The sequence below is a fragment of the Xyrauchen texanus genome, chromosome 38, assembly GCF_025860055.1.
Source record: "Xyrauchen texanus isolate HMW12.3.18 chromosome 38, RBS_HiC_50CHRs, whole genome shotgun sequence".
In the NCBI taxonomy this organism is placed as follows: Eukaryota; Metazoa; Chordata; class Actinopteri; order Cypriniformes; family Catostomidae; genus Xyrauchen; species Xyrauchen texanus.
The window spans coordinates 21,309,748-21,325,836 of NC_068313.1; the positions used below are offsets into that span (position 1 = coordinate 21,309,748).

The 16,089-nt window shown below is 38.3% G+C and overlaps 1 protein-coding gene across 1 annotated transcript; it reads right to left on the reverse strand.

The window, feature by feature from the left end:
- Window positions 1-968: 968 nt before the first annotated feature.
- On the reverse strand, window positions 969-15,709 carry LOC127631897 (amyloid protein-binding protein 2). Its single transcript, XM_052110293.1, has 13 exons — window positions 15,359-15,709; window positions 13,728-13,816; window positions 12,072-12,223; window positions 11,862-11,985; window positions 11,569-11,737; window positions 11,392-11,481; window positions 10,504-10,571; window positions 10,282-10,387; window positions 10,056-10,180; window positions 9,130-9,215; window positions 8,004-8,194; window positions 6,383-6,548; window positions 969-5,973 (listed from the first exon to the last, which is right to left on the reverse strand). Exons 1-13 carry the CDS (start codon window positions 15,494-15,496, stop codon window positions 5,711-5,713), a joined length of 1,767 nt encoding a protein of 588 aa, XP_051966253.1. The 5' UTR covers window positions 15,497-15,709; the 3' UTR covers window positions 969-5,710.
- Between the last annotated feature and the right edge of the window lie 380 nt (window positions 15,710-16,089).

Consider the following 16,089-nt stretch of genomic DNA (forward strand, 5'->3'; position numbering starts at 1 on the left):
CCACATTCACCTCCATTGTAAGTGCCTTACTGTAACTACACACATTTTTATTTATTTTTTATTAACAAGGGACAAGACAAATGTATTTTTTGTAATAAACAACATTATACCACAAATGCGGTTGATTGAACTTAAGGGGATAGTTCACCCAAAAATGAAAATTCTCTCATCATTTACCCTCACATCATCTCAGATGTGTAGGACTTTCTTAATTCTGCAGAACACAAATGATTTTTAGAAGAATATTTGAGCTCTGTAGGTCCATACAATGCAATAGAATGGTGGCTAGGTCTCTGAATCTCCAAAAAGATGAGCATAAAAGTAATCCACAAGTCTCCAGTGGTTTGTAGGGGAGAAACAAGTCATTTTAAGTGACTTGATCTAAATGACTTTAAGTAATTTTTTTACTATAAATATCCACTTTCATTTCCACATTCTTCTTCTTTTGTTTTTGGCGATATTGCATTCTGTGTACATTACACCACGCACTTGGCAAAAAGGTTTAAACCGCTGGAGTCGTGTGTATCGATTTTATGCATTCAAGTTTCTGGCCACCATTCTCTTGCATTGTATGGACCTACAGAGCTGAAATATTCTTCTAAAAATCATTTGTGTTCTGCAGAAGAAAGAATGTCATACACATCTGGGATAGCATGAGAGTGAGTACATTTTGAGAGATTTTTCATTTTTGGGTGAACTATCCACTTCACTTTTATCGAATCCAGAACATTCCTTCAAAGCTGCTGCTCAATTTTCATTCATGTTAATTAGTGGCTCCTGATATAACCAATGGCTTTAAACTATCTTTGAAAAGTTTGCATATTTACTTATACTTTTTATAAAAACTTTTTAGTAGGTTACAATGATTTGAGAGAGATTTCATAAGTGATATTTCTGGCCTCAGTCTATAATCATGATGACACTGGTGGAAAATGTGAGCAAATATCTAAAAGGGACACATGCTGAGTATAGTCTTTTATTCTTCTTTTTTTGGGTTCAGCCACTAATCCACACAATACTGTGGTTGCTGTAGGATCTTCTGTTGCATTCATTCAAGTCATGGACTTTTAACATCATACTGAATTCAAGAACAGGTGGAGAATTATCAACTTAAAGGCAAGAAATAAAGCATTTAATACTTCAAAAGCAATATTGCTCATTGTAGTCTATTAGACAGCTCTACATTGTTTTTTGTGTTTGAAGTGGTTACATATCTTCACAATCGTGGATACAAATGAGTTTAATAATGATTTGGTGATTACAGATGTACAAAGTACAGCAGACTCTACTGAAGTGTGAGTTACATACAGCCAATGAATAAACCCTACATGAAGAGTATCCAAGCAGAGACTCGCTGTGGCACAGGTTACTGACATTTCTAGGGTAACAGTCAGTTTCAATTTAACAACACAATTACTTTCCTTTGCTTTTTCATTGGACTTAATCAAAAACACTTCTAGAGTGTCTTGAATGGATATTCAGACTCAAACAGCTATTTAAAACAAAATCATGAGCTCAAATCCACTTAGGATCCTCATCCTCCTATCTGATGCTCAGAATACCACTCCGATGCAATAGTAGAATGAGTAATCTGAAACAGCACTTTGGCTAAATCGCAAACTATGCATGACTGCATACACACATTGCAAACAAATGAATGTGAGGATTTCATTAAGATAATCAGCATTGTTAAAAAAGGCCCCTCTTTATCACTCAGTATTCACTATGATGAACGCCGTTTCATACAGTGAGCATCTCCATAGTTAGTAATCCCTTTTTCAACCCGTAATTTAATTCTCCAACTCTCTGAGGTCAGGCTTTGAAGGACAGCTCAGGGTTTCAGTGAGAGATGAAGTTCAACAGCTTTAGTACAGTACTGTGTAAAAGACATAAGATGTTTCATAAAAACTTTTGTCTTAAGATAGTTATTTATATTTTCAGCTTTAGTGTGTCAATAGGTAATATACATTTTTGTCTTCCAAACATTTATTTTGCAAATAGAATAGAAGAACAGGGAGCCCTGCAACAGATGTCATGGCCCTTGCAAAGCCCACCACTGAATATTGAGTCCATCTGGGATTACAATAAGAGACAGAAGCAACTGTGGCAAATTCTCCAATAAGCTTGGGACATCCTATCTGCCAACAACCAAGAAAAACTGTGTCCAGATGTGACCTAGGAGAAATGGTGCTGTTTTGAAGGTAAAAGTGGTCACACCAAACATTGATTTAGTTTTTTTGTTTTTGTTTACTGGACTTTGTATGACATTAATTGACAAATTAAAATTATTTATGAAGACATCCTCACTATGCAAAACTTTTTCCAAGTGCCTAAAACTTTTGCACAGCACTGCATGTCCTGTGTATAACAAAGCCGACATGTTCTGTTATTTATTTAGCGCATTGATTGATTGCCTTTTTTGTCAGAGGATACTCTTCATTAATTTCCATGATCAATTCAACACTTTGTAATAGCAAAGTTTTTTTTTAATGAATATCAATCCCTGGGGTATTTACAGTATTAACTGCTCTGAGCAACAACACGTGTATTTTTTGTGTGTACATCACAATGAAGCTCACCGAGACATTAAACACTTGTAGCTATGCATCTATATCTATGTACACATAATTACTTAAACATGCAAAGAGAACGTTTGACCAAAAAGCACTTTGTTCCAGGGGATTGCAGCCCATTCTGATCAATAACAGTCTCAAAATTTTGATAGCTCCTCAATGTCTATCACCAATTTATGTTTCCAACCATGAAATGCCAATTGAGGTTGACAAATGAGCCCTTAAAAGGGATAGTTCACCCAAAAATTTAAATTATCTCATTTACTCACCCTTATGCCATCCTAGATGTGTATGTTCTTTTTTTCTGCAGAACACAAATTAAAATGTTTAGATTAATATCCCAGCTTTGTAGGTTCATACAATGCAAGTGAATTAATACCAACATTTCGATGCTCCAAAAAGCACATAAAAGTAATCCATATGACTTCAGTGTTTCATTCCATATTTAGAAGTGATATGGTAGGTGTGGTATGGTAGGTGTGGTTGAGAACAGATCAATTCCTTGTCCTTTTTTGCTAGAAATGTTTCTCCTTGCCCAGTAGGGGGCAATATGCATGAAGAACGTGAATCACCAAAAACACAAGAAGAATGTTAAAGTGGAGACTGACTGAGCAGGGTGGAGAATTTATAGTAAAAAGGGACTTCAATATTGATCTGTTTCTCACCTACAACTATCATATCGCTTCTGAAGACATTAGATTTAACCACTGGAGTCTTATGGATTACTTTTATGATAATTTATGTGATTTTTTGCAAAATTTTGCCACCCATTCACTTGCATGGTATGGACCAAAAGAGCTGAAATATTCTTATAAATATCTTAATTTGAGTTCTGCAGAAGAAAGTAAGTCATCTGGTATGTCATAAGGGTGAGTAAATGATTTAAGAATTGTAATTTTTGGGTGAACTATCCCATTAAATCAACATACAGACGAAAGCAATCAGAGCTACGTTGTAAATTCAATCATGATCCACTCCGCTTCTCTGTGCTTTATTTTCACAGCTGACGTTCATAGTTTAGAGGTTCACCTAAACCCTCTGATTTGAGAAGTCTACTAATTCAGTCCATTTACGGCAAACATTCAACTGAAACGCACTTACAAAGTTTTCAAGATCACAGTTTATTTGTTACAATATTCCGTTACTCCATCTTCATCTCTTTGACCAAGGCAAATTCTTCTCCTTCCTATAACTCCATTCTGATTCCTCATTTCTCCTATATGGTATTGAGAACACAAGAGAAATCGGATTATTTGAGATTAAACCTCTATATGTGCCAATGAAGGGATTTCTTGGGAGTGAAGGTGACTACATTACAATGTCCCTCACATGGGTGATCTGTTGCTCTGTATATTAGTTAAAATGGGGCTAGCTGAAACGTTGCAGTATTCGAAATGCCACAGGTGGAGCAAGCTTCTTGACAAGGCTAACAAAGTAGATCCTCACCAGCTGAGAGCCCTTTAAGTCTAAGGCTGGGTCTTCAGCTGCTGCCATGGTTGGGGGCATTGCGTGCACAAAGCGGCAAAAAGACATTTAACAGCACATACTAAATTATAGGTCTCAATGGTTCCTAGCCTGTGTTAATGCTTTGTTTCTTTAGATTCAAAAACAATGAGAGTTCTATGAGGTGACATAATGGAATGCCAATTTAATGAGTGGTCATATTATGCAATTAAGCATTTGTTATTTTGATGGCATGACCACGAAACACACTCTAGAGGCCTAGCTGTGACTCCCGGGGCTTAATTTGAAATGTTTATCTTTTAAATTTGAGTCGGAGCAAAGCTTTTCTATGAGTCTGTGATGATTTTATAGATATTTGGATTTGGAGAACAGTGGTACAGGTGCATTTAGCAAATATCTATTTCAGCCTCATCGTAATATCAGAAGCACCAGCACTACAAATGTGCATTGATTTGCTCCCCTTGCAAACTATTCCCACTGGTTCCCCTGCAGTGGTACCTCTTCACAAAGACAGGTGCTGTGCTCAGCCCTTTCCTCTGTGTGTCCAGTCAGCTGGCAGCAGGCCAGGGGTGTTAATCACCGCCACCAAGGGCTGAGCTCTGAAAGGATAATGACGACCTAGGAAACCTGATCCTGTTGCTACCACCACTCCAGCTTATTGTGTTTATGTGAATGTGTTGTGTTAAAAAGGTTCCACTCTGCAAGAAAGCCAGCTTCACAAACCTGTCGCCCACTCCATTTACTTGTTATGGCAAAAGACGTTAGCTGTAGTCTCACTTATTATTAACAGAAGTCGTTTTGGCTCATCCATTTGCAATGTTACACCTACAAATCGTAGAATACCTTGCATATAAATTATTGGCAGTTTAAAATAAGCTATGTCAGTACTAAGGGAATACAAAACCAGAAGAGAGAGAGAGATTAAAACAAGGTATCTAGAACAATTGTAAACCCACTGGTCCATAGATAACATGAATTCATTAATAAAAAAATGGAAACAAAACAAAACAACAAAATAATGGTCCATAATGTAACATGACTCATTTTCCAGAGAGCACACAGGTAATCCTCAATGCAAAGCTTTGCATTACATGAAGTCAACCTCTAATCCTTGTGTTAATGGGGACATGTATGTTTACGGATGTTCACACTCATTTATAGGAGTGATGGTGCTTTTCCCATCAAATCTCATTCAGTGGGTGCTGCAAAAAGCAATGTTCACCACAAATAGATGATGCAGTAATCAACAAACTATTCCTGTAGTGTGGAGCGCCTCTCCATTAGATACAAAATAAATGTAAATAAAATTCCAATAATCAAAAACACGTGACACAAAATCAAAGGGCATTTCCGTGAGCAAAGCTCTATGTTGGACTGCTTAGTTTTTCTTAAGTCTTCAGCCATTAGAGAATCAAATTCGACAAATGGTTGCTTATCCATCGTGTTAGTGGAAATGTGGAATGATTTTTCTCCCATTATAATGTAAATGAGCAAGGCGAGGGGAGATGCTGGTACGAGCAAACTGACAGTCAAGTCCGAGCTTGAAAAGCTCTTGATAACAGCACTCCCTGCCCTTCTTGACTACATGTAAATAAATCTGTGTGAATGTGTGTAATAATGAGGGTGGGTGTGTGTGACCATCTATGTGAGCTGAGCAGTGGGCATTCCGGCCATTAGCCCAAGCAGGAGCGTCCTGCTCCGTGGCTCTGGGACAACAGGAAAGACTGCACCACCTGCTCTGTGGCCTGGGGGCTCGTGTTGACGTCCTCCAGCGCGTCAGCTACGGCAAACTGCCTGTCCCTTAAACGGTTCCAGTTGGACAGAATGTTGTGGTACTCAAAGACCTTCTCGTAGTTTCCAACGGAGTTGTACAGTTTTATGAGGCCTCTGTAGTCATATTCCAGTCCACTGTAACCCTCCCCAAACAGCTTCTTGCCTGAGGGAAAAAATATACAAACATTAAAAAAAAATGAATAAGAGAGTTATTTTATGTTTGCATGGTACCCACACCTTTTGATCAATTTCCATGACAAGGATATTTAAAAATCCTTTTAGGCTACTCACAAAAAGCATTTTCAAGCAAATGAAATATTTTAGAGCTGAGCATAAGTAGAAAAACAAATTATATTTAATAAAGAAATGACCATAATTTATTAAGATTTTTCCAGGCCACAAAATCACAATTGTATTATTCCCTTATATTTCCAGGTTTTCCATGACCTTATATATGGAAAACCAAACAAGTGATTGACTTATACACCAATGTCCGGGTAAAACACAAGCATTCTATAAATTGTCCACAATGCAACAACAATAACAACAAAAAGAAAAATTGTAGCCCTTACCAATGGCAATGGAGCGCAAGTAGAGGCGCTCGGCATCATCATACTGATTCATGTCATAGTTGTAGAGTGAGGCCAAGTGTCCCACTGACAGTGCCACCTCATAGTCCTCCTGCCCCAACAGCTGCTCCTTGATCTGAATGGCCTTGATGTGCATCTCCTCTGCCTCCTGCATTACAAATCACACCATGAAATGGAAAGTTAGCACAACAGCAACCTTAAAAGCACTGTCTTGAGTTTGGCTTGCACAATATAAAAAGCACATAGGCTTACACAATGATCCACCAGTAGTGCTTTCTTTTTATTAAAGGACAGTGGTTCTAAACTGGTTTTGCTTCATTTTATACAAACGCAAACAAAATTGTCCTTAAAACCAAACATTTAAATGAATTAATTTTGGATAAAACAATGTCTATCCTACTGTAAGTGAACCCATATTTAATGTAGTCAGGGTTGTATTTCCTTTGACCTTGCATAGTTCTGTTCAGGGTTTAAAAGGATGAGGGCATGTCGCACAACCTGACCAGGTTAGCATCTACCTAATTTGGCTAGCTTCTATTAAGCGACAAATTGATTTGCCCTAAAACACCAGAAAGTTGGGATGCACACATAGTTGGGACTTTAGATAGGGGAACCATTTTCCCCTCCTTTTAAAAGTTGATAAGCCTGTTTATTTTGTTATACAAACAATGCACAATTATGAATTTTGTTGTGTTTTTATTATTTGTGTTCAACAACTTCTAATTGTTCCAACAAGCCCAGCTATACAACATAACTGCACCACTCAGCTAGACTCATCAACGATTACACCATCCATGAAAATCGTGGGGTTACGGACCACATCACAAAGAGAGCCTGATCATGCATATTTGCACTGTAAAACATTAGGAAGATTAGACCCATCCTATCAGATCATGCATGCATAACATCTTATTCAAGCTCTTGTCATATCTAGACTGGACTACTGCGATGCTCTATCATGAAAATGCACTGGCTGCCAATGGAAGCTTGCGTTAAGTTCAAGGCACTGATGCTTGCATACAGAACAGCCACTAGTTCTGCTCACCCATTTCTACACACAGTTCTTCAAGTCTATGTGCCTTCTAGAAGACTGCGATCAGTGGGGGAACAGCGACAGCAACACTGTCAGTAGGTGCTCACCACTGCTTACCGGGAGCACCCCACAAGCCTTGCTGCGGTTTCAAAGATGCTCTGACCCAGTCATCTGGCCATACCAATATGGCCCTTGTCAAAGTCGCTCAGGTCTTTACTCCTGCCCATTTCTTCTGGATCCAACACGTTGACAACGAGAACTTATGTTTCATGTACATAAATCTCACTCCATTTTTCAACACTGTTGTTTACCCTCCTCCCTAATCTTATATTGCAGGCATAAAATTGCCTCCTAAGAATGAATCGCTTTTACTGCATTCCTCATTCGTCACTTTAGAAAAAGAAATTAAAATATATCTAAATGAAACTTTTTTTTCCCCCTGCTGTCTGCGAGCCCATCAGAACAGACCTGCGATCCAGTTGTGAACCTGAGATCAGTTTAGAACCATTGTCGCAGAAATCTTAACATTTAAACATGTTTTATTAAGGAAGGTATAGAATTAATTAGAACCTTGAATTTGCGCATGGATTGGTAGAGGCGACCCAGGTTGCCGTAGTGTTTAGCCGTCTGAACGTTAAACTCTCCGAAGGCTTTTTTGGCCAACTGGAGGGAGGAGAGGTGCAGATCATGGGCCTCCTGCAGGAGACGTTCCTCCGTTTCTTTATTATGGCAGTCAATGGCAATCTCCTCCAGGATCAGGGCTAAAGATGGAACATCAAAATACAAATGAACTTATAACTCCTGAACAAATCACCTCAAGATTAGGCCTGTCATGATTATTAAATAACCGTCTGATTGCGGTTATTTGATCTAACCGTGTTTATTTGAGACAACTGCGATTATTGGGCATTCAAATTTCCAAATGTGTGTGTCATTCAGTTGAACAGAGTCCAAGCGTCACTGAGACGCACTGCAGACGTCAACAAGCTCCTGTCAGCTACCCGCGAAAATGTAAACAAACAAGTAGAAACTTTGATAGTGAATGCAAAGCACTCTGCTTTCACTTTAAATGATCGTGTGATGGCAAATGTACCTGGTGTTAATGACAAGCAGTGACAGAGGAGATGCACACTTTGTCTATTTCTGTGGAGTGATAATTTGATGAAACATTATGATGAGTTCAAAAACAAGTGTACATGTAAAACTGAAGTTGACCAAGTATTTAGAAAGATTTTATATTTAAAATATTATTTTTCCAAGTCATTCATAAGTTTTTACAGCCTTAAAAGGAAATCATAGTTTATTCTGATTTCATTTTTTGATTTATATATTTAAAGTTAAATACGTAAGGTAATATGTATATGTTAAGTAATAAATACTTAAGGTGTATGAAGCACACATGCAGAAAAAAAAGCACCTAAAAAAAATATGTCAATTTATATGACAGTTAATTGTGTAAGCCCTTAACAAGACAATCAATAATCACAGCCCTAAAACAGACAATTAATCATCAAAAACAACTATTTGTTCGACAATTAATCGTCAGTCAAATTTCATAATCGTGACAGCCCTACGTCAAGAGTGAAAAGATAATAGTAAAATAGTACTTTGAACTGTCAAGGGCCATCTTAATGTTGTCATTCCAGAAATGCAGCTGTGAATTAGTTATAAAAGCTTTTGGAAGTGCTAGTCTCACCTTTCACCCTCTTGGATGAGGCCAGCAGCAGATGGTCTTCAGGGAGTATGTGAGTTATGATGTCTATGGCACGTTCTGCATGGAATCTACCAGCAAAATTCAAATCATGAAATTGGTAAACATTATTCAATAATCACTTCCATATAAAAAATAAAAATGAGAGGAAAAACACATCTAAAAGAACAACTTAACCGTGCTAAAGGTTAGGACAACTACAAGGCATCTGTTTTCTGGACTTGCATTCTTAAAAATCAAACACTCAGGGGACAAATAAATAATTTAAAGTTCATACCAGATTAGATGCAATCATGATTTCACCAATGTGGCATCTCACTTTTCAAGAGGTGACTCATAGCACCAATTAAATGATTCATATTTTCATTAGTGAGCCTAAAAAAAGGAACTCTTTTTTTCTAGGACTTTCATTCCTTAATAGAAACAGCACTGCTATTTTGCCTCTGACCTATTATGTATTGACAACTTATACACATTTACTGAAATATGGATAAATCACCTCCATTCAAAGTGGGATAAAACATAAGTTTAAAAGTGCACTCAAAAGCACACTACAAAAGTTTTACCCCTAAAGATATGAATAATACTTAATGTTTAAAATCAGGTTGACTCACATGAGAAGTCATATCAATTGCCTAATCAAATTTGCTGAGATCACATGACCACCTGAACACATATTTCCACGCTTGTGGAAAACATTTAATGTGACTGAACAGCGCATTTATACAATGGCATCACTAGCCAAAAATGATTGCTTTTGCATGTTGCTGCATCCACATCGATAAGTGTCATTATAAGCAGACTGCCATATTGGCCAGTGCAACACAAACAGTTATTGAGTGCACTTTTAAGGCTCATGATTCTTTCTCTGAATATCTAATAAACACTTGGGATGGGATTAAGATACTTACAGTGCATTGTCAAATTTACCAGAACTGTACTGATGGACGTAGGAAGAGTAGGCCAGGTCCTCATGTGCCGTGGCAACATGGATATTCTTTCCCCCGAACACTGACTGCCGAATATCGAGTGCAGTCTGAGGGTAGATCACAAAATATCATATAAATTACCAATCATCTTCCAGTGAATGAGAAAATGTTGGCAAAGTACCCCAAGTTTAAATAGCTCTTGGCTCACCTGGTAAATAGCCACTGATTGACAGATATTATCCACATTTAAGAGGTAAAATCCATAATCTAGTAGTGTATCTGAGTATTTCGGGTGCTTGTGCCCAAAATGCTCCCTAAAAATACAATGTGATAATACATAAGCATTTCATCATTGTCAAGTTGAACATATTTCAATACCCCTCATCCCATGCTTTTAAAAGAAATATACAACTCCTGAAAGATATCTTACCGTGCTAAAAACACTGCATGCTTTATCAGTTGTTCAGCTTTCCTAAACTCCCGCTTAACAACACAAGCCTGCAGGGATGAACAAGAATGTTTTATATTCAACACGCGCACGCACACACACTAAAAACATTGAAATGTCGGCCAGAACTTTGAAGCTCCAAAAAGTACACAAAGGCATCATTAATGTAATCCATATGACTCCAGTGGTTAAATCCATGTTTCAGAAGTGATAGGATAGGTGAAGGTGAGAAACATAAATATTTAAGTCTTTTGCACAATAAATATACTTTTAAATAGCCATCCTATGCATGTTCATAGGGTTCTGCTTCTGTTTATGGCTGATTTGCATTCTTTGTACATATCGGCACCTACTGGGCTGTTGTGCAACTATCATTTATTTATTATTTTCCTTCATCCCTCCCTTTTTCCATTCTCTTCTGACAAGTAGGTGGCGATATGCAAGAAGAATGTGTATCAGCAAAAAAAACAGAAGAACTCAGTCCTCTCATGAAAGGGAAAAGAAAGGCTGTAGAAAGTGTAGATTTGTAATAAAAAAGGGCTTAAATATTGATCTGTTTCTTACTCACACTTCTGAAGATATTAACTAAACCACTGGAGTCTTATGGATTACTTTTATGCTGCCTTGCTATGCTGTACTTTTTGGAATTTCACTTACATTGAAAGGCCTAACAAAGCTAAGATTTTTTTCTAAATATTGTGTTCTGCAGAAGAAAGAAGGTCCATCTGGGATGGCATGAGGGTGAGTAAATGATAGGAGAATATTCATTTTTGGGTGTACTATCCCTTTTAAAATCGAAAAATGTAAGTTCACATGGGCATATATTTACTAAGACGCAGTCCTCTGATGAACAACAATGCAGTCACTGACCTTAGAGGCTTGTCTCAGAACATCAACTACTACTTTCACGGGTAAGCCAACTGTGATCTCCCTCATAGCCTCTATACACCACCTATATGCCTGAAACACACAAGGTACACAGTTTGGCAACTGAAGGGCTGTTCTCCAAACACACCCCTGACCCTGCATCTATTGCCAGACATTTACCTCATCATAGTGGCTTTTGGCAAACAGCAGGGCACACAGTTCTCCATACAGAGCAGCCTTATTTGCCTGATGGCCGTGTTTGGCTAGTTTGTCCATGTAAGACTGGGCCAGCTTGAAAGTTTCTTCTCCCAGGTGATATTTGCAGTTGCCATTACGCACATGAAGCAACCTGGCACACAAGTATAAGTGTGTGAATATGAGTGTGGCTCCACAATACCCCACAGTTTATTTGACTAGGTTACCATTTACTTTCGTTTTGGCTTGAAAAACAAGAGCTGAGAGGACAACCTCACCTCACACAGCACTCCACCGCACGATACCAGTGTAGAACCTCATCGTGTAGTGTGCACAGCTGGAGGCACGACAGGAAGACTTTCTCTGCATCTCCATACCAGCCTGCATCTGATAAGAAGCCACCTGAGGATAGCAGAAAAGGATTATTCCTTTAGCCAGATTTACAAGTTGAAGGGGTCATCCAAGAAAAGGGAGCCACGCTAGCATACCTAAAACAAAGCCGAACTGTATAGCTTTCTCTTTTACATGCGCATCAGACTCTGCAATGTATGAACATCTACGGCTGAAGGAGTTGGCCAGGACTGATGCGACTTTCACGCCGTGATCCATCAGAGCCTGGAAGCAGTGGTGCAGGAGGTGCCTATGGAAGGAATATAAATTTTAAAGGGAAAGTTCACCCAAAAATTTATAGTCTAATCATTTACTCACCCTCATGCCATTCCCAGATATGCATGACGTTCTTTCTTCTGCTAACACAAACAAAGATTTTTAGAATATCTGAGCTCTGTACATATATGTTAAGTCAACAGGGCCCAAAACTTTAAAGCTCAAAAAGCACATAAATGCAGCATACAAGTAATCCATGACTCAAGTGGTTAAATCCATAACTTCAGAAGCAATATGACAGGTGTGGTTGAGAAACCGATCAAAATTTAAGCTTCACTTTCAAACAGCCTCCCCGAGTGCTCTTCTCTCCTAAGAGTTTTTGCCGATTTGCATCCTTCATGCATATTGCCAACTACAGGAAAGGGAGGAGAATATATAGGAAAAATGAAATAAATATTGATCTGTTTCTCATATGTTTGTCATATCGCTTCCAAAGACATGGATTTAACCACTGGAGTTTTATGGATTACTTTTATGCTGCTTTTACTGGATGTGCTTTTTGGATATTCACTTGCACTGTATTGAACAACAGAGCTGAAATATTCTTCTAAAAATCTTAATTTATGTTCTGCAGAAGAAAGAAAGCCATTCTCATTTGGGACGGCAAGAGGGTGAGTAAATGATGAGAGTATTTTTATTTTAGGGTGAAATATTCCTTCAAGTCTTCATGACGGGTCTTCCATTGAGGTCAATATCACTGTTTCTCTCATTAATTGCGACATATCATTACTGTTATTTGGGTGACGGTAAAATAACTTTTACTTTATGAAAGAGAAGGGGTAATATTACTAGTGATTTATCGATATGAGTTTTTCAGTGGTCGAATGCAGATACCAATATTAAAGAGCAGGGTGGACGATTGCAAATACAATTTCTTATTTGTTTTTAATGCCATGTAAGCTTCAATGGCTATTTTCATGCCAGAATCTAGGTTGAAATACAATAATGTGATAATATTGTAAATAAGTACATTATTAATGACCAAGTATAAATTAACTGGTCCCAGCGAGAATTAAAATGGAATATACATATTTTCCCAAAAACAGGGCTGACAACAAATGAGATGTACAAAGAATTGCTGTGAAATGAACACTTATTTTATACAATATTTACTCAATTCACTAAAAAAAGTTTTGAAAACTGAAATTTGTTCATTATCCATTGACAATGCAATCAGTAGACTTTGGAAGTGACGCTTACTCGGCCAAGCGGACACTGTTATTGGCCAATCTAAAAATGAACAAATATCGACCTGTTTGTCTATCACTAAATATTACTGTACACAACAAAGTCTGGATAAGATGCCAATGAAGGCCTGGGCCACACAGCATCATGTGAGATTTGAATCATGAGCCCAAAATATATACACACTCAATCTCATACTGTACAGCTAGGCCATATTAACACCATTAATGTATGGCATTCTGTTCCAAGTAACTTTGATGGACAGACTAATGGTGGATTAACATGTCAAATACCTTTTGTCAGAGGCCCTGAGAACTTTGGCGAAGACCTCCAGCTCACAGAACTCCCCACCCAGCTGGCAGAGCCGGCCTTGCTGGTAAAGCTGGAATACATGAAGAAATTTGATACTGCTGACCCCTGTTTTACATGTGACACAACAAAGACAACTCAGCCTTTCCCTTGGGACTGCTATAACTCAGAAAACCAGGAAAAGTAGCTGTTATGGAGAAAGAATGTACAGTCGAGGAGACTTGTGCAAGACCAATATGTGTGCCAACCCTAAACTAAACATTTTGTTTGTTATATGCCACATCTGGTATCAGACACCAAAAATATAGATGCGACTCCTGGCCTGACTTTACAGAACTGTGAAAATTAAACATAATGTACTGATTAAATGCTTAAACCATTTTTGCAGGAGAGTAACTTAATCCCAGTCTTCCATTAAAAACAATCACAGCCAAGAATAGATCATCCCAAAATGAGATGAACAATCAAGTGAAGATAAGATTTGTGCTAGATAAAATCTCTAGAACAAGTTCACAAAAAGAGACCCCATTTGTGTCAATAAATATTCTTCATTCATCTATTTGGGGTATGGCTAAACTTGACTTGTGAAATCATTGTCCCACCAGCTCTGAGGCAAATTAGCTCAGCTACATCTAGAAGTAACATAACAAATAGGGCACACTCTGAAATTTCAGTTGGGGATGTAGAAAAAAAAAGACACTACAAATCTGTCATCATTACTCATCATCATTTGTCACTGCACACAACAAACTTGATAGTATTTGCAATCTGCTTATAAAACGGTGGGATTGGTCTAATCACATTAGGTACCTAACAAACCAAAAAGGTGCACCAAATTAAAAAGAACAGGACAAGTTAAACTGGTTGCTGTGTGGATAAACCAACTAGCCTCAGAAAACATAAACAAAGCCATGTTTGATAGCCTACCAGCATAACAATGTGATTCAAACCCCTAAAAAAGCCACCTATCTCACATCAAATAAAGATTAATGTGAGCTATTATAAGTAATAGGGTGTTTCCATACGTAAATGTCTTTCATTGTGTTTGAGAGTGTCTGTTAGCTTCTTTTTACAGCAGTATTAGTTGTTAGCAAACGAGTCAAAGTTTGAAGGCCAATGAATATTATCCACAGATGTCAACGGTTTTATCAAACTCATAAATTCGTTGGGAATATGGTTATGGTTAAATACTCGCATGTCATTACATTAATCTCATTATACTGAGCTAGCACACACACACAATAAAAGGCCAAGAGTGAAATAGGGAAATGTTAAAAAGCTTTATGGTTAACTAGGACTACTGACACAGTGAACTACACCTCATTCCGCCTTGCAGCATTAGATAAGCTATGGGCTAAGGGATAACTGGAACATATTTTCCACTCAAATCAATATTAAACCAGTATGTCACAAAGAAAAATTAATGCAACCCTAACCCAGAAACCCTGCCAAGAAGCTGTCATTAACCCGTCCTGTAAAATCTAACGGTTAAACTCTCCTAGCTAGAGCGATCTACTAGTAGGCTGTTGCAGTTTTGTTAGCCGACCAGCTAGTGAAGTGTGTCAGATGCTTTTAACGTTTGTTCCGTATTGGACTCGTTATCTGTCTCTCTTACCTTATAGTACACATCAAACTGTATATTTTCAGGCAGAGAGCGGATGTCCCGTCGCGCTCGGCTGTAGTTATCGACCACGGCTGAGATAGCAGTGTTGTACAGGGTCTCTGGGATCCATTCCAGCTCCACCGCGGCCATATTGTTTTCTTTCAGCAAATCCAGCCACTGCCCCCCCTCTTCCACTCCTACTTTCACCTCCTTCACTACCTGATCGAGGTAAATCGCTTTGCGCTTTTGCTCCTCATACACACCAGCTGCTGGAAGAGCTTTTTGAGATCAAAACTGTTTTGATAGGGAACACAACCCAGAGGTTACGCTCTCATGTTTAAAGCTCATCCCCGATCGAGATGCCCCGCCCCCTCTATGACACTTTAGGCAATGACGTAGCCCCTCTCGCTGCTGGCGATTTGTGCGATTTGCATCGGCTGCAGTTCAACTAACGGCCGCGGGTAGGACGACGCAGAACCAAAGAGATTTTAGCCCACACGGTCCACTTGTATTAAAATAATTGGGAGAAATCGGAATGCCCAATATGGCGGATGTAGAAAACGAAGTACCGTCTTACAGGTAAAAGAGCCAAGCATATTTTAGATACACTCCGTTTGTCAGTCAACTCGAGAACGCGCATGGTTCTGAAAAATAGCGTTTTTTTAAGCAAGATCTGAGCTAAAGAAGCACAATTTAAGATACCATTGTTGTGATTTAACTTGTGGCTGTTGTTTTCTGCATAT

Bases quoted from the DNA above. Each gene is read 5' to 3' on its own strand.
- LOC127631897 (XM_052110293.1), bottom strand. From the start codon at position 15,496: ATGGCCGCGGTGGAGCTGGAATGGATCCCAGAGACCCTGTACAACACT. The intron at 10,572-11,391 runs GTCAGTGACTGC...TCATCCCTGCAG, and splicing joins TTCTGAGACAAGCCTCTAAG to GCTTGTGTTGTTAAGCGGGA. The intron at 5,974-6,382 runs GTAAGGGCTACA...TTTTTCCCTCAG, and splicing joins CTTGCGCTCCATTGCCATTG to GCAAGAAGCTGTTTGGGGAG.